The 15,536-nt window shown below is 41.8% G+C and overlaps 1 protein-coding gene across 6 annotated transcripts in view; it reads right to left on the bottom strand.

Moving 5' to 3' along the window:
• The window catches only part of PLCB4 (phospholipase C beta 4), a 451,857-nt gene that overhangs the window by 82,827 nt on the left and 353,494 nt on the right, over nt 1-15,536 (bottom strand). For all 6 annotated transcript variants that reach the window (XM_065920857.1, XM_065920858.1, XM_065920854.1 and 3 more), the window contains 5 exons: nt 15,174-15,267; nt 11,470-11,549; nt 10,868-10,952; nt 7,657-7,747; nt 5,735-5,830 (listed from right to left, as the gene is read on the bottom strand). In XM_065920857.1, the coding sequence (XP_065776929.1) occupies nt 5,735-5,830; nt 7,657-7,747; nt 10,868-10,952; nt 11,470-11,549; nt 15,174-15,267 (446 nt within the window). The remainder of the gene's footprint in view (nt 1-5,734; nt 5,831-7,656; nt 7,748-10,867; nt 10,953-11,469; nt 11,550-15,173; nt 15,268-15,536) is intronic.

Below are 15,536 nucleotides of genomic sequence, written 5' to 3'. Positions count from 1 at the left end.
TCTTTTAAATATTTTTATTGGAGTATAACTGATTTACAATGTTGCATTAGTTTCAAGTGTACAGTGAAGAGATTCAGGTATACATATACATTTATCCAATCTTCTTCAGTTTCTTTTCTCATACAGGTTATTACAGAATGCTGAGTAGAGTTCCCTGTGCTACACAGTAGGTCCTTGTTAGTTACCTATTTTACATGTAGTTGTTTGTTTGACAAATAGATTCAAGGGATTAAATCTGATAGACAGAGTGCCTAAAGTACTATGGATGGAGGTTCGTGACACCGTACAGGAGGCAGTGATCAAGACCATCCCCAAGAAAAAGAAAGGCAAAAAGGCAAAATGGCTGTCTGAGGAGGCCTTACAAATAGCTGAGAAAAGAAGAGAAGTGAAAGGCAAAGGAGAAAAGGAACAATATACCCTTTTGAATGCAGAGTTCCAAAGAATAGCAAGGAGAGATAAGAAAGCCTTCCTCAGTGATCAGTGCAAAGAAATAGAGGAAGACAATAGAATGGGAAAGACAAGTTTTGTGCTGGCAAGACGGTGGGGTAGAAGGATGTGTGCACTCAACTTTTTCTGTGAGAACTCCAAAATAACAACTCGCTGCTGAACAACCATCGACAGGAGAATGTTGGATCCCACCAAAGAAAGATACCCCACATCCAAGGGCAAAGGAGAAGCCCCATTAAGATGGTAGGAGGGGCGAAATAGCGTTTAGAAACAAATCCCATACCTGCCGGAGATGCTCAGAGGGCTCAAACAGAACCTTGTGCACACCAGGACCCAGAGACCCCGCAGAGACTGAGCCGGACCTGTGTCTGAGTCTCTGTGGAGGTATGGGTCAGCAGTGGCCTGCCGCAGGGGCTCTGGGCACAGCCACCTGGTCACACAGCCTGCGGCATACACCCTCTTAAAGGAGGTCACCCCACCTCCTAACCCCACCATAGAGCTGCAGAGCAGACGACCCATAAACTGTAGAACAATTATACCAAAGAAATTCTCGCACTGTTAGGGAAGTTCGAGGAGCCACAACAGATTTCCCAACCTGGGGATTTGGCAAACAGACTGAGTACTCCCAGATAATCTGACTTTGGAGGCCAGTGATTTGATTACAGAACTTCCACAGACCTGGGGAAACAGACTCTGGGAGAGCACAAACAAAACCTTGTGTGCACCAGGACCCAGGAGAAAGGAGCAGCGACCCCACAAGAGACTGACCCAGGCTTTCTGTGACTGTCCAGGATTCTCCGGTGGAGGCGTGGGTCAGCAGTGGCCTGCTGCAGGGTCGGGGGCACTGAATGCAGCAGTGTGTGCATGGGACCTTTAGAAGGAGGTCACCCTTATCTTCATTATCTCCACCATAGTTTGGTCTCAGATAGAACAACAGGGAGGGAACAGAGCCCCACCCTTCAACAGAAAATTGGGTTAAAGATTTACTGAGCCTGGCCAGCCCATCAGAATAGGACCCAGTTACCCCCTCAGTCAGTCTCTCCCATCAGGAAAATTCCATAAGCGTCTTATCCTTATTGTCAGAGGGCAGATAGAACGAAAAACACAATCACAGAAAACTAATCAAACTGATCACATGGACCACAACCTTGTCTAACTCAGTGAAACTATGAGCCATGCCCTGAAGGGCCACCCAAGAAGGAAGGGTCATGGTGGACAGGTCTGACAAAACGTGGCCCACTGGAGAGGGGAATGGCAAACCACGTCAGTATTCTTGCCTTGAGAACCCCATGAACAGCATGAAAAGGCAAAAAGATAGGACACTGAAAGATGAACTCCCCAGGTCGGTAGGTGCCTAATATGCTACTGGAGAAAAGTAGAGAAATAACTCCAGAAAAAATGAAGACACAGAGCCAAAGCAAAAATAACACCCAGTTGTGGATGTGACTGGTGATGGAAGTAAAGTTCAATGCTTTAAAGAGCAATATTGCATAGAAACCTGGAATCTTAGGTCCACGGACCAAAGTAAATTGAAAGTGGTCAAACAGGAGAAAGCAAGACTGAATATCGACAATTTAGGAATCAGTGAGTTAAAATGGACCAGAATGGGCGAATTTAATTCAGATGACCATTATACCTACTACTGTGAGCAAGAATCCCTTAGAAGAAATGGAGTAGCCCTCATAATCAATAAAAGAGTCATGCAGTACTTGGGTGCAATCTCAAAAATGACAGAGTGATTTCCATTTGTTTCCAAGGCAAGCCATTCAATATCACAGTAATCCAAGCCTATGCCCCAACCAGTAATGCTGAAGAAGCTGAAGTTGAACAGTTCTATGAAGACCTACAAGACCTTTTAGAACTAACACCCCAAAAAGATGTCCTTTTCATTACAGGGGACTGGAATATAAAAGTATGACGTCAAGAGATACCTGGAGTAACAGGCAAATTTGGCCTTGGAGTACGGAATGAAGCGGGGCAAAGGTTAACAGAGTTTTGTCAAGAGAACACACTGGTCATAGCAAACACCCTCTTCCAACAACACAAGAGAAGACGCTACATATGGACATCACCAGATGGTCAGTACCGAAATCAGACTGATTATATTCTTTGCAGCCAAAGATGGAGAAGCTCTATACAGTCAGCAAAAACAAGACTGGAAGCTGACTGTGGCTCAGATTATGAACTCCTTATTGCCAAATTCAGACTTAAGTTGGAAAGTAGGAAAAACCACTAGACCATTTGGGTATGACCTAAATCAAATCCTTTACAATTACAGAACTTCCAGATGTTCAAGCTGGATTTAGAAAAGGCAGGGGAATCAGAGATCAAATTGCCAACATCCACTGGATCATAGAAAAAGCAAGAGAGTTCCAGAAAAACATCTACTGCTTTATTGACTATGCCAAAGCCTTTGACTGTTTGGATCACAACAAACTGTGGAAAATTCTGAAAGAGATAGGAATATCAGACCACCTGACCTGCCTCCTGAGAAATCTGTATGCAGGTCAAGAAGTAGTAGTTAGAACTGGACATGGAACAACAGACTGGTTCCAGATAGGGAAAGGAGTATGTCAAGGCTGTATACTGTCACCCTGCTTATTTAACTTATATGCAGAGTACAGCATGCAAAATGCTGGGCTGGATGAAGCACAAGTTGGAATCAAGATTGCCGGGAGAAATATCAATACCCTTGGATATGCAGATGACACCACCCTTATGGCAGAAAGTGAAGAGGAACTGAAGAGCCTCTGGATGAAAATGAAAGGGGAGAGTGAAAACGCTGGCTTAAAACTCAACATTCAAAAAACTAAGATCATGGCATCCAATCCCATCACTTCACAGCAAATAGATGTGGAAACAATGGAAACAGTGACAGATTTTATTTTCTTGGGCTCCTCAATCATGGCAGATGGTGACTGCAGCCATGAAATTAAAAGACATTTGCTTCTTGGAAGGAAAGTTATGACCAACCTAGACAGCATGTTAAAAAGCAGAGACACTACTTTGCCAACAAAGGTCCATCTACTCAAAGCTATGGTTTTTCCAGTAGCCATGTATGGATGTGACAGTTGGACTATAAAGAAAGCTGAGCACAGAAGAATTGATGCTTTTGAACTGCGGTGTTGGAGAACACTCCTGAGAGTCCCTTGGACTGTAAGGAGATCAAATCAGTCAACTCTAAAGGAAATCAGTCCTGAATATTCATTGGAAAGACTGATGCTAAAGCTGAAACTCCAATACCTTGGCCACCTGATGCAAAGAACTGACTCATCTGAAAAGACCCTGATGCTAGAAAAGATTGAGGGCAGGAGGAGAAGGGGATGACAGAGGATGAGAAGGCTGGATGATATGACCGACTCGATGGACATGAGTTTGAGCAAGCTCCGGGAGTTGGTGATGGACAGGGAAGCCTGGCAGGCTGCAGTCCATGGGGTCGCAAAGCGTCAGACACAACAGAGCATCTGAACTGAACTGAACTGAACTGAGCTGTGTGTTTATGTTGATTTTAATCTCCTAATTTATCCCTTCCCCCAACATTTCCCCTTTGGTAACCGTAAGTTTGATTTTAAGATCTGCGTTTTGTTTTTGTTTTGTAAATAGGTTCATTTGTATCATATTTTATTGATCTGTTGAAAACATTCCTTTTAAGATTTTATTTTTAAACCTTGTTTAGGTTTATGATTTGCAAAAACTGTTAAATAAAATAATAGGTGATGTGGTCGACTGCATTTTCCAAAGATAGCTGCAATAATATCAGTTTCGCGCTGACTCTTCTGCAATGTGATCTACTGAGTAATAGATCACCCAGAATGTGGGTGGGCCCTAACTCAGACTGCATTAATGAATAAAATACAGGGGAAGCGATGATATGCCATCCTCAAGTGTAGCTTTTAACTTTTCCGCCCTTCAGAACACTAGCTCTCAGGACGCTTAAGTCCAGGCCACAGAGAAAGGCCACATGGGGGTCCCGGTGTCAACAGGTCTGAGCCATCACAGCCAGCCAGTGTCAGCCACCAGGTGCGAGTGAGCCGTCAGGCGCTGGCCCAGGAGCCTTCAAATGACTCGACGTCATCTGCCGGCAACCATGTGAGAAACCAAAGGAAAACCCGAGCTTGAGCCCAGGCGACCCACAGAACCAGGAGAGACAGCAGTAGAGGGTTTTGGGGTGGTTTGTTGCACAGTAATAGGTAACCATAACAGGCATTGATTAAATACCATCAGCTAACGCCAGCCTCCCTGCTATTCGTATAAAACATATGAAAGTAAGTCTAGTTCCCGTGGTTTGGGCATGCAACATAAATCACTTATAAAGTGTCTTCCATAGTCAGGAATCTTTTTTAGGGATTGTGAGTATGATTAATTGGTTCTCACAGCTTTTAGGTTTTTATCTAAAATGTGAAACTTTCCTAAAATCTACTCTATTTCAGATGTTTACATAAAAAATAGAGTTTCTACCAGTGCTTCTAAGTTATTTGGCCCAAAAGCACTATTTAAACTCAAGGCTCTAACCGAGAGACACACAGTGCATGCACAAGCTATTCTGTTAATCGATTTTCATGTCATTTGTTAATCAATCCTCACGCTACATAACAAATAATTTTCTAACAACATTCACAATCTTTCAAATGACCTATTTAAAACCGAAGGTTATGGTTGTGGCTATATGGCCAAAGTAAAATAGAAGGTAATAACAAATATTGAAATATTTTGAGCAAACCTGCCTTTGCAAAAATTATTCTGTCTACTAGAATATAGCTAATTGTAGTGAGATGGTTATTTGAAGGCATTTGAACTTGAAAGTTTGATTCTGGCTTTGAGTTTCTAATTCACTACATGTGCACACAAACCAAGCATTTACTGAGGGTCCCTATCCATGTTCCTTCACTTTTAATGAGCCTCAACTGCTGTCATGAGTAACAACACTGATGTTCAGGTTTTGCTGAGAGGAAGGGACTACAAAAATGTTCTTTTTATTCTAAGCCCTGTCTCCGACAGCAAGTGCTTCAAGGACTCTCTGCCTCTGAGTTTCTGCAGAACAGCTGAAGGCACAGCAGAAAAGAAGATGATTGAGCTACTAAAATCTAGTGTGTAGGGAAATTCTAAGCCACACTATTTGGAAATGTACTTCTAAATACCAGAAGATTAAGGATGGTGCAGGTACCTACCAGAAAGTAACATGTCACATGACATAAATGGGTCCATGAGACAAATTCATGTTTTCCTTATTTTAAAAAAGTATCTTTGTTAAGTGTAAATTAAAAAAAAAAAAAAAAAAAGAACTCACCACTTTCTATTTCCTCTTCATTGTCATCCTCTAAGATGTTCACCGGGGCAGCGGATTCTCCTGCTTCCATCATGCTTTTCAAAGCTTCAAGCTGTTCTGTTATTAAAGTAAAGAAGGAGATGGAGACAAGGGTTAGGTCACTTATAAAACCGACTTAAAGATGGACATGAAGAAGGATGAAAAGGGAAGAGAAGCCTATTGCCCAGGCTCCCGAGGCTCAGCCATGGCCACTGTCTTTCCAGTCGTGGTGGCCTTGACTCCTGAAGGCATGTACAACTATGCCATTATCTACACATGCTGACCAACTAGTGGAACATGGGGGAATGCCCCATAGCCTGGTCACCAGGCTGCAAAGTCACAGCTCAGTCCCTGAGAAGGACCTGAGGCTTGATACAGAACCCAGAATTTGTAGCATATGGCACAGACCATGGTTCATGGCAATTACGGTTAAGTGACATAAGGGAAACTGGAAAACTTCAGGAAAAAAATATTTGCAATTGATACAATCCAGTTATTACCCTAATGTATAAAAAACCCTCAGAAGTCAATGGGATGAAGACACATGAAATAATTTTTAAATTGGGGGAATATAAGAGGGCAAATCATAAATAATAAAAAGAAACTAGTCATCAAAGACATACAATTAAAAAATTAAAGTATTATTTCTCTTTTATTAGTTGTGAACACATATAAAAGATGCCCAATAGCCAGCATTAAAAATATTGCTGGGCAACAGGTGTTCTTCATGTATTATGGTGAGCATATAAACTGGTACAACTTTTCGGAAAGACAGTACAATAAGATACATCATGATAAAAAATGTACACAGGCTTTGGCCAATCAACTCTAACTGTGCCAAGTGATTCCAAGGAGAAGGCTGCATAAATGTATAAAATTAACCTCCAAGCATGTTCACCATGGTTCTCATAACAATGAAAATCTATCAACTTAGGACTGGTTAAATTACACTATATTCCACATAATAAATGCTATATGGTGTTTCATACATTAGAATTTTAGAGGTGTTTTATACATTAGAATTAAAATTAGTATATAGATTTATATCTTACTGGATAAAAGAATACTTAATTGATTGAATTAAAACTGACCAACAGTATATTTAATATGATCCCAACTTTGTTAAAAATGTGTGCATATGTCATACATGTGCATGTGTGTATATGTGTCTATAGTACATGTATATATGTGCAAAATATGTAATTTAGTAGTTTTTAAATTTTATTATATTTTTCTTTGTTGTTTTCATTTTCCTAAAGCATTATTGGTATTGCAATAAAAATGAAGTGGAGTTAATAACATTTCAAAATTTTAGTTTAGAATATCCAGGGAAAAGCCACAATGCAATCATACCAATTTTTGATACTATTCCTTCACTGAACTAAGAGATTTGTTGGAAGAACATACTTGTAAAGAAAATGTTTTCAGAAAACAGGGGGCAATGTCTAGATAAAATCACCTCTGTCTGCCTGCCTGTCTCATTCACATCCACATTCTCATATTATCTAGCAACCCTATTTATGTATGTATCACAGGGGAAACTTCAAAGGGCAACTTTCAAAGAGGGTTTTAAAGCATATAAATTGATAAAAGTGTTAGCTCCTTATATCTTGATAAATTCTAAAATGCTTTTTTCACTTTCTCCTCTTCTTTCTTGGGGATTCCTCCAAATGCTGATCTGTAAATACATGAATAGTTTTTCCCATTGCAAGAATGGGTTGATGCAGAAACTAAACTTGAATGGAAATGTGGCAACTTTGTTCTGAACAATATATAGACTATATCATTAGGCCCACTTCCTCCCCAATCAGTGGTTTTAATGTATGTTTCATTCGAGATTGCTGAACTGCCTACAGATGCAACATATGTATGCCTTCCGTTATTGATGAGTGTATGTGACTTACTTTTTTCAACCTCAGGTTTCAGTCGTTTGTTTTTGATGAGTATTTTTCTTTTGAGGTCATTCGGTGATGGCAAGGGTCTGCCTGGTTCCAGCTAGAGACAAACAGAAAAAGCTGACTGATGATAGTTTTACTTCTTCATTCTCTGTTCCAGACCAAAATGAGCAGAAGCCTGTGAGTTACACAGCCAACAACCAGTAGATGGCAGTCAGCACAGCTTTATACTTTCATTATACATCCCAAACTAGCCCACGCTTTGCCTTATGCTAAAGCTGCAAACTTGGCTCCCGAAAGGACTCTCAAGGTTTGCAGAGCTGCTCTCCTCTCCCCAGGGAGTGGGCTCCAACCTGCAGTGGTCTCAGAGAGTGGGATCCAGCTCCACCCCAGGCCTTGACCCTCTTTAAGTAACTGGTAGACTACAAGGGGTCATGGGTTCGGCTGGTGTTGCTAAGTGTAGTGTTGGGCTGTACCACAGGTCGGTCTGCTCAGTAGAGTGATCTACCCTCAAAGCTTGGGACTGTGGCTCTGTGAGTTCAATAGAGAATCAAGAAGGAAGTGGTCCTAAAGATTGAAATACGACCCCTACTGTGGTTTCATTTGCTTGGCTTGTCTTCTTCAAAGGAGATGGTCCTTTATTTGATGACCTCTGATCACAAGCTGGAATCAAGATTGCTGGGAAAAATATCAATAGCCTTAAGGCAGAAAGCAAAGAGAAACTAAAGAGCCTCTTGATGAAGTTTAAAGAAGAGAGTGAAAAAGCTGGCTTGAAACTTAACATGCAAATAACTAAGATCACGGCATCCAGTCCCATGACTTCATGGCAAATAGATGGGAAAAAAGTGGCAATGGTGGCAGTTTTTATTTTCTTGGGCTCCAAAATCACTGCAGAGGCTGACTGCAGCCATGAAATTAAAAGACGCTTGCCCCTTGGAAGGAAAGCTATGACAAACCTAGAGAGCATATTGGAAAGCAAAGAGATCACTTTGTTGACAGAGGTCTGTAGAGTCAAAGCTGTGACTTTTCCAGTGGTCAGATATAGATGTGAGAGCTGGTCCATAAAGAAAGTTGAGCAAGGAAGAACTAATACTTTGGAATTGTGGGGCTGGAGAACCCTTGAGAGTCCCTTGGACCAAAAGGAAATCAACCCAGTCGATCCCAAAGGAAATCAACCCTGAATATTCACTGGAAGGACTGATGCTGGAGCTGGAGCTCCAACACTTTGGCCAGGTGATACAAAGAGCCGACTCACTGGAAAAGACCCTAATGTTGGGAAAGACTGAGAGAAGGAGGAGAAGGGGGCAACAGAGCATGAGGTGCTTGGATGGCATCCTTGATTCAGTGGACATGAGCAAATTCCAGGAGATAGTGAAGGAAGAGCGGCCTGGCGTGCTGCCGTCCACGGGGTCTCTAAGAGTCAAACGTGACTTAGCAACTGAACAACAACTGATCCACAGAACTGTCTTATCCATCCCCATCCGCTCCCCATCCCCCCACCGTCCATCTATACAACTGTTCCACATGTCCATGCACTTTCCAAACGAACTTTTATACTATTGATACATGCAAGGCACTGTGCCCTCCTACATCCATTCTGTCTCTAAAGAAACCCTTGGCCGAAATTCTGCTTCCTTTCGGAAGCCTGCCGTACCCAGTTCACACCCAGTGATCTCTCTTACACTTGGATAGTGGCAATAAATATCCAACACATAATAGTCCATCTTCTTTTCAGTTATGGTTTTACATTTGTATCCTGTGCCCTGCTCCCAGGACTGAACGTTCTGTAGTTCAGAACTTAGTCTCGTTTATGCTACAGACTTCCCAAAACTTTTCATGTACATGCACATCACTTCACAAAAAACGCAGAGAACTTTCTGTAAAAGCAAGTACCTTAGTCTAACAAAGGAAATAAAATACACAAAGGACCGAGGTTAAAAATAAAATAAATCAGGGCTGTTTCTTAGTTTACGTTCCCTTAGAGTCAGTCTGGGACAAAGATGAAAGCGCCAGTCATCTGTTTGGGAGGCAGCTCCAGGGAATCCCAACGGAGGAGGAGAAGAGTGAGAACAGAAGACAGCCAGCCCATCGGGGAGTGTTATCGAGCCCTGCGTGTGGGAGCGGGATCCCCCTGCGGAACCCGGGGGGCAGTGGGGCCCAGGTGCTCAGAGTGGAACCTCCTGAGGAGTGGTGAAGCACGGGGTAGACGTGGTAATTCTCTGGCACCTCTGGCTTGACGTTCCCATGTGGGCAGAGTTCCAGGGAGCAGAGCATCCCCTGAGTCAGCAGCGGCAGGGGCGACAGGTGGAGATTAGGCTGCTAAGCGGGGAAGAGGGAAGCCCTGCAGGCTGTGGGCAGGGTGCCAGCAGCCATAGCTTCAGCAGGTGGTAAATATCCTTATATAGTTTTTTCAATTCCCACAGATGCACTTCTACAAAACTCATTGTTAAACCACCTGATGTATTCCCAGGGGGTACAGATGTCAGTCATGGTGATGTACAATCGCTGCCTACTGTTACTGTGTTTGGGTCTATCAGCTGCACGTCAATAGTGGGGCAAAACACTTCATTACTGTCGAATGTTTCATACTTTCACTCCAGGAGTTTCTTGTTACTCCCAACACCTTAAACACAGTGAACCTTAACCACTTGGGGGATGTGGATCTTTGTAAAAATCTGATGAACTTTCTCGAATGACTCTATACACAAAAACAACTTGTATGTAATTAGAATGAGCTCACAGACCCTGCAAAGCCTATCTATGGGTCACAGGTTACAAATTCTTTGCCTGATGAAGGAATTAGTAGGTTTAAAAAATGAAGCTCAAAAATGGGCATATAACGTTGCCCAAGAGTTTGATTCGGACTTGGGAGCTTGAACCTCAGGCTCCTGTGACTTAATCCAGGGAACTTTCCATAGCAACAGGCTCCAATGGGTGCTGAACCCTGGGTGTACATTTGACTTACCTGGAGAGCATTTAAGACAGAGGTTTCAGAAACCATAAAGATCCCACAATATTCTGAATTAAATTGACCCAGATGCTTACACTGTATCTCTCTCTCCACACCTTTCTGAAGCACGGTGGAAGCTTTCCATACCAACGAATTTAAATAAATATGAAGCTCTTTAACACCAGTTCTCTAGAACTACTTGACCCTTCAGAAATGAATTTCAAAACAAATCCATTCATGTTAGAAATATGGTTTGCTAAAAATACATACTGGATGTGATTCAAGTGCTTGTTTCAACAGGAGATCTCCAAATAGATCTTCACAATATTTGGACATCTTGTACTGTTGATATTTGCTGGAGGGAAAGAACCGACATTTGTAAATTCAAACATCCATTAACTGTCCAGGATAAGAACAAGAAACATCCATTTCTAGTGATTAAAAACTCCCACTCAGCAAAATGATTATCCCTTTGATGCTAACGAGCTAATTGTTGTAGCTTAAAAAATAGATTCCGCTGCTGAACTAAGAGCTAGTAAGCAGAATAAAAAGTGTCTTTCAAGTCCATCACACCTGACTACAAATATACTGCCAAGCCTTCTAATTCCTTGGAGCTTTGAGCAAGGTGTCCTGCTCTCGGATCTTTGGTTTAGAGGACGTATTTCTAAAACATATTAAAAGGACTTTTTTCTTCTCTTTTGGAGGTGTCGGGGAATAGTGGTTTCAGTTCCTTCTTTTTTTTCCCATAAGACTATAGGTAGTTACCACTTCACAAAAGAAACTGTTCAGTTATTCAAAAAGATGCAGAGCAGGGATGGGAAAGGGGGGTTAGCAAACAACACGGAGAGACAGGGTAGAATGAATCACTATACCTGCAGTGATTTTCAAAGGAGAGAATTACAGGATATTCCGATGTGACAAAGGCAGTTTCCTTGATGGCTTGAATAACATCCTTTAAAGACAAAGAGTGTTAATGAGAAATGAAAGAAAAAAATTAAAGCACCTGAAATCAGTTGGAGACTAACAATTTGAGCTTTTCAGAAAGTCAGTTCTGGCAATTCAAACCTGGAGAGCCCACTCACCACTCCATGCTGAGTCCCCTGTGGTTAGATGTAAGCACAGTTCATGGTTAACTACACTGCTTTCAAAGTTATTGTTTACTTCTCCAAAATTAGGGTACCAGTAACTGCCATTTCACCTAAACGGCAGTGCAATTTCTTGCTCAATAATCTGCCACAATGGGCTCAGAGTTCACCATTCTCACTGAGGAGCCAGTGAGCTTTCACCTTTCAGAGATTTTTGCAATGGACCCCTCTCCTCCTCTTGCCTTGAGGAAAAACACATTGGTGAAACAGAAGCTTTTATTGAGTTTCCTTTGGGAACCAGACTTAGGCTACATCTCCTTCATTCTATGAAGATTCCTGTGAATTGATGTGATGTTTGCAATGTCTTTTGTTTTGTATTAGCCTGGTGAAAGTTGGGGGTCACGGGGTGAAGGTTCTCCTTGCTCAAGCAACATATGAGGCTAAACAGGGACAAGGACACTCCTCTCTGAACCAACAACTCGGTCACTTAAAACAACTTTTCAAAGAGCTGAGCAAGTCCTCCCTGCCTGCCACTTTACACAGATGGCAGCTCTCTGCTTAGCTTCAGAAAGTCCAATTTCTCACTTCCACAACCAGAGCATCATATTTGGTAAAAATCCTCAAATTCTTACTGGTTTATAGTTGACCCTGGGACAAGTCCCATCATTCTGTTAGTTGGGGAAGTATTTTATAGTAGTTATCTAGGGAAGTCCATTTGAAAGAATAACAACATAGGCTAGACAGTCTTGGAGTATTTTATGAAGCACTCTTATGGTTTAGGTGGTCCTTTAGCTATTTTTGCTTGAAGTTTCTTCCCAGGTAAACATGTCACAAGTTGCTTCCCAAGTGCCTTGACTGTCCACTTGAGTTGACCAAGAATCCCTCCTTTTAGAGAATCTTGGCTCCACCTATGGGTTTTCTTTTGCTCATTTCTGAAATGAGGGGGAAGAGCCTTCTTTTCAGCTTAAGCTTCCTTATTAGCTCTTTAATTCTAGGAAAGGGACATTAACCCTTCCTGTCAGTTTGGTTGGCTCTGCAAACTCATGGCTTCCCACTTGAACATAACCTTGGTACTTCTCAGGAAGCATAATCTTGAATTCATTGCTATTCAAAACTCGCCAACATCTTGGCTAAGAGAAATGATATGCACGGAGTGTCATGGATTCAGGGTCTGGGTGTCTGTTTTTAAGAAAACCTCCAATGATTTTCCACATGTTGGCAGAGTTGAGAACCACTGATCCAGAAGCTGCAATAACTCTTCTGAGTTACGGGAGCCTGACAGAGGCTGATGTGCTTGACATACTGTCCAACTGCAGAATTTCACTTTTTGATTTGTCTTTTGGCAGGACATCACTGGAGCATATTGAGGCATTTTCTAAGAAATCAATCTTCAGATTTTACATAGAGATCACCAAAAGGTCACCATTGAAGTGCCTATTTGTAAAACTGCATACTACATTCTGTGAGGATCTTGAAGGGTGCGGGGTGGTGCACTTCTATCTGGGCTCAGTACTGGGGACAGGGACCTCCCAGCTGGCAAAGTGGCAAAGAATCCGCCTGCCACCGCGGGAGGTGTGTGTCCCATCCCTGATCTGGGAAGGTCCTCCGGAGAAGGAAACGGCAACCCACCCCGGGGACAGAGGAACCTGGACTGCCACAGTCCATAGGGTCGCAGAGAGTCAGATGCGACCAAGCATGCACACACACAACTGGGAATAACAGTGCTTCTCTGGACCAACCACTCTGTGAAAGTGTTAGTCGCTCAGGAGTGTCTAACTTTTTGTGATCCCGTGCACTGTAGCCGACCAGGCTTCTCTGCCCATAGAATTTTCCAGGCAAGAATACTGGAGTGGGTTGCTAGTCCCTTCTTCAGGGGATTGTCCCAACCCGGGGATCGAACCTGTGTCTCCTGCATTGCAGGCATATTCTTCACCATCTGAGCCGCAGCCTTTTTAAACTACTCTGTAGTGCTTGATAAACCCTGCCAACTATCATGCTTGCCTCCTTGCACGTGTGCACCTGTGCACGTGCTCAGTCATGTCCAACTCTTCGAGACCCCATGGACTGTAGACCGCCAGGCTTCTCTGTCCATGGAATTTTCCAGGCAAGAACACTAGAGCGGATTGCCATTTCCTTCTCCTGGGGATCTTCCCCACCCAGGGGTTGAAGCCGAGTCCCACATGTCTTCTGGATTGGCAGGTGGATTCTTTACCACTGAGCAACCTGGGAAGCCCTCTCTTCTTGCACTGAATTCAAAAAGTTTGGAGCCCAATTTGTGGTAGGGACAGTTTATACGATTTCTTGACAGGGATTCATAAAACTCTAATCTCATTATCTTACCTTCTTATCTGTATGGGCACTATTTATTTTATTTTCTATATCCTATTTATCTTTTTATTCCACTTTGAAAGCCCTTCAGGAAAAATGCAAACTAAGCAAGCACAAAAATAGATAAGACAATGAAAGACTGTTTTTAAAGTAAGTGGAACAAAGAAGGTTCTCCCAGAGGAACCTCATTATATGGCACTGTCACCATTTGAAAGCAGAAAAAGCAGCATGAGGGAGATATTAAGTGGAGAAAATACTTTTCTTGACTTTTTCTGAAAAACTGGAAAAAGGGAATATAAAGGTAAGATGCTTGAGAAAATGAATAATTTGTCTCTCCACTCAACCTCTCTATTTCCACAATAGTTTGGAAAGTTTATAGTGATATAACTTTAAAACTTACCTTGGAACTCTCCTACACTGTGGGTGGGGATGTAAATTGGTGCAGACACTATGGAAAATAGTACAGAGGTTTCTTAAAAAGCTAAAACCTGAGTTGCCATATGATCCAGCAATCCCACTCCTGGGTAAATATCCATGGAAAGCTCTAATTGGAAAAGACACATGTACCCCAGTGTTCACAGCAGCATTATTCACAATAATCAAGGCATGAAAGCAACCTAAATGTCCATCGGCAGTGAAATGGATAAGGAAAATATGGTACATATATACACAATAGAATACTACTCAGCCATAAAAAAGAATGAAATTGCACCATTTACAGCAAAATGGATGGACCTAGAAATTATCACACTAAGTGAAGAGTCTGAAAAAGAAAGACAAATACCATATGATACTACTTATATATGGGATCTAAAATATGATGCAAATGAACTTATTTATAAAACAGAAAGAGCCTCACAGACACAGAGAACAAACGTATGGTTACCATAGGGGAAAAGGGGTGGGGGAAGGCTAAATGGGATTAGCAGATATGAACTACTATATATAAACTAAACAGCAAGGCCCTACTATATGGCACAGGGAACTATACTCAGTATCTTATAATAAACTAAAATAGAAAAGAATATGAATGAAAACACACACACATGCACATAACTGAATTACTGTGCTATACACCAGAAACTAAACACTGTAAATCAACCATACTTCAACAAAAAAGGAAACAAGCCCCAAAGTCAAAATCAAGCAAACAAAACACTCACCTTAAAAAGGATATCTGTGCACATTGCTTTTCCATGAGTTATTATCGGTTCTTGGTCCTCACCTTTCCCATCCCAACAGTCAAGTTCAACACATCTAGGAATACAGTGATTTCACAGTATTGAACCTTTACAATCAAACAGTGTGTATACAAATGAAAAGAAAAGATATCAAAATAAGTTACTTTCTATAGAAGTAAAAAAATCGCATGAGTGAAGTAATGCGATTATTTTGTGGAGGATGCAGCTTAAAATAGCATCAGATTGGTGTCATCAAAAACAGACTACTGTAGACTGAGAGACAGCAGATAGAACAAGCAGAGTGGTTCTGGATGAAACCTTAGCTGTGACAAAGCTGTGATCAAG

This window comes from Muntiacus reevesi, chromosome 2, assembly GCF_963930625.1.
Source record: "Muntiacus reevesi chromosome 2, mMunRee1.1, whole genome shotgun sequence".
NCBI classification, from domain to species: domain Eukaryota; kingdom Metazoa; phylum Chordata; class Mammalia; order Artiodactyla; family Cervidae; genus Muntiacus; species Muntiacus reevesi.
This window is presented reverse-complemented; position numbering and strand designations above follow the sequence as displayed.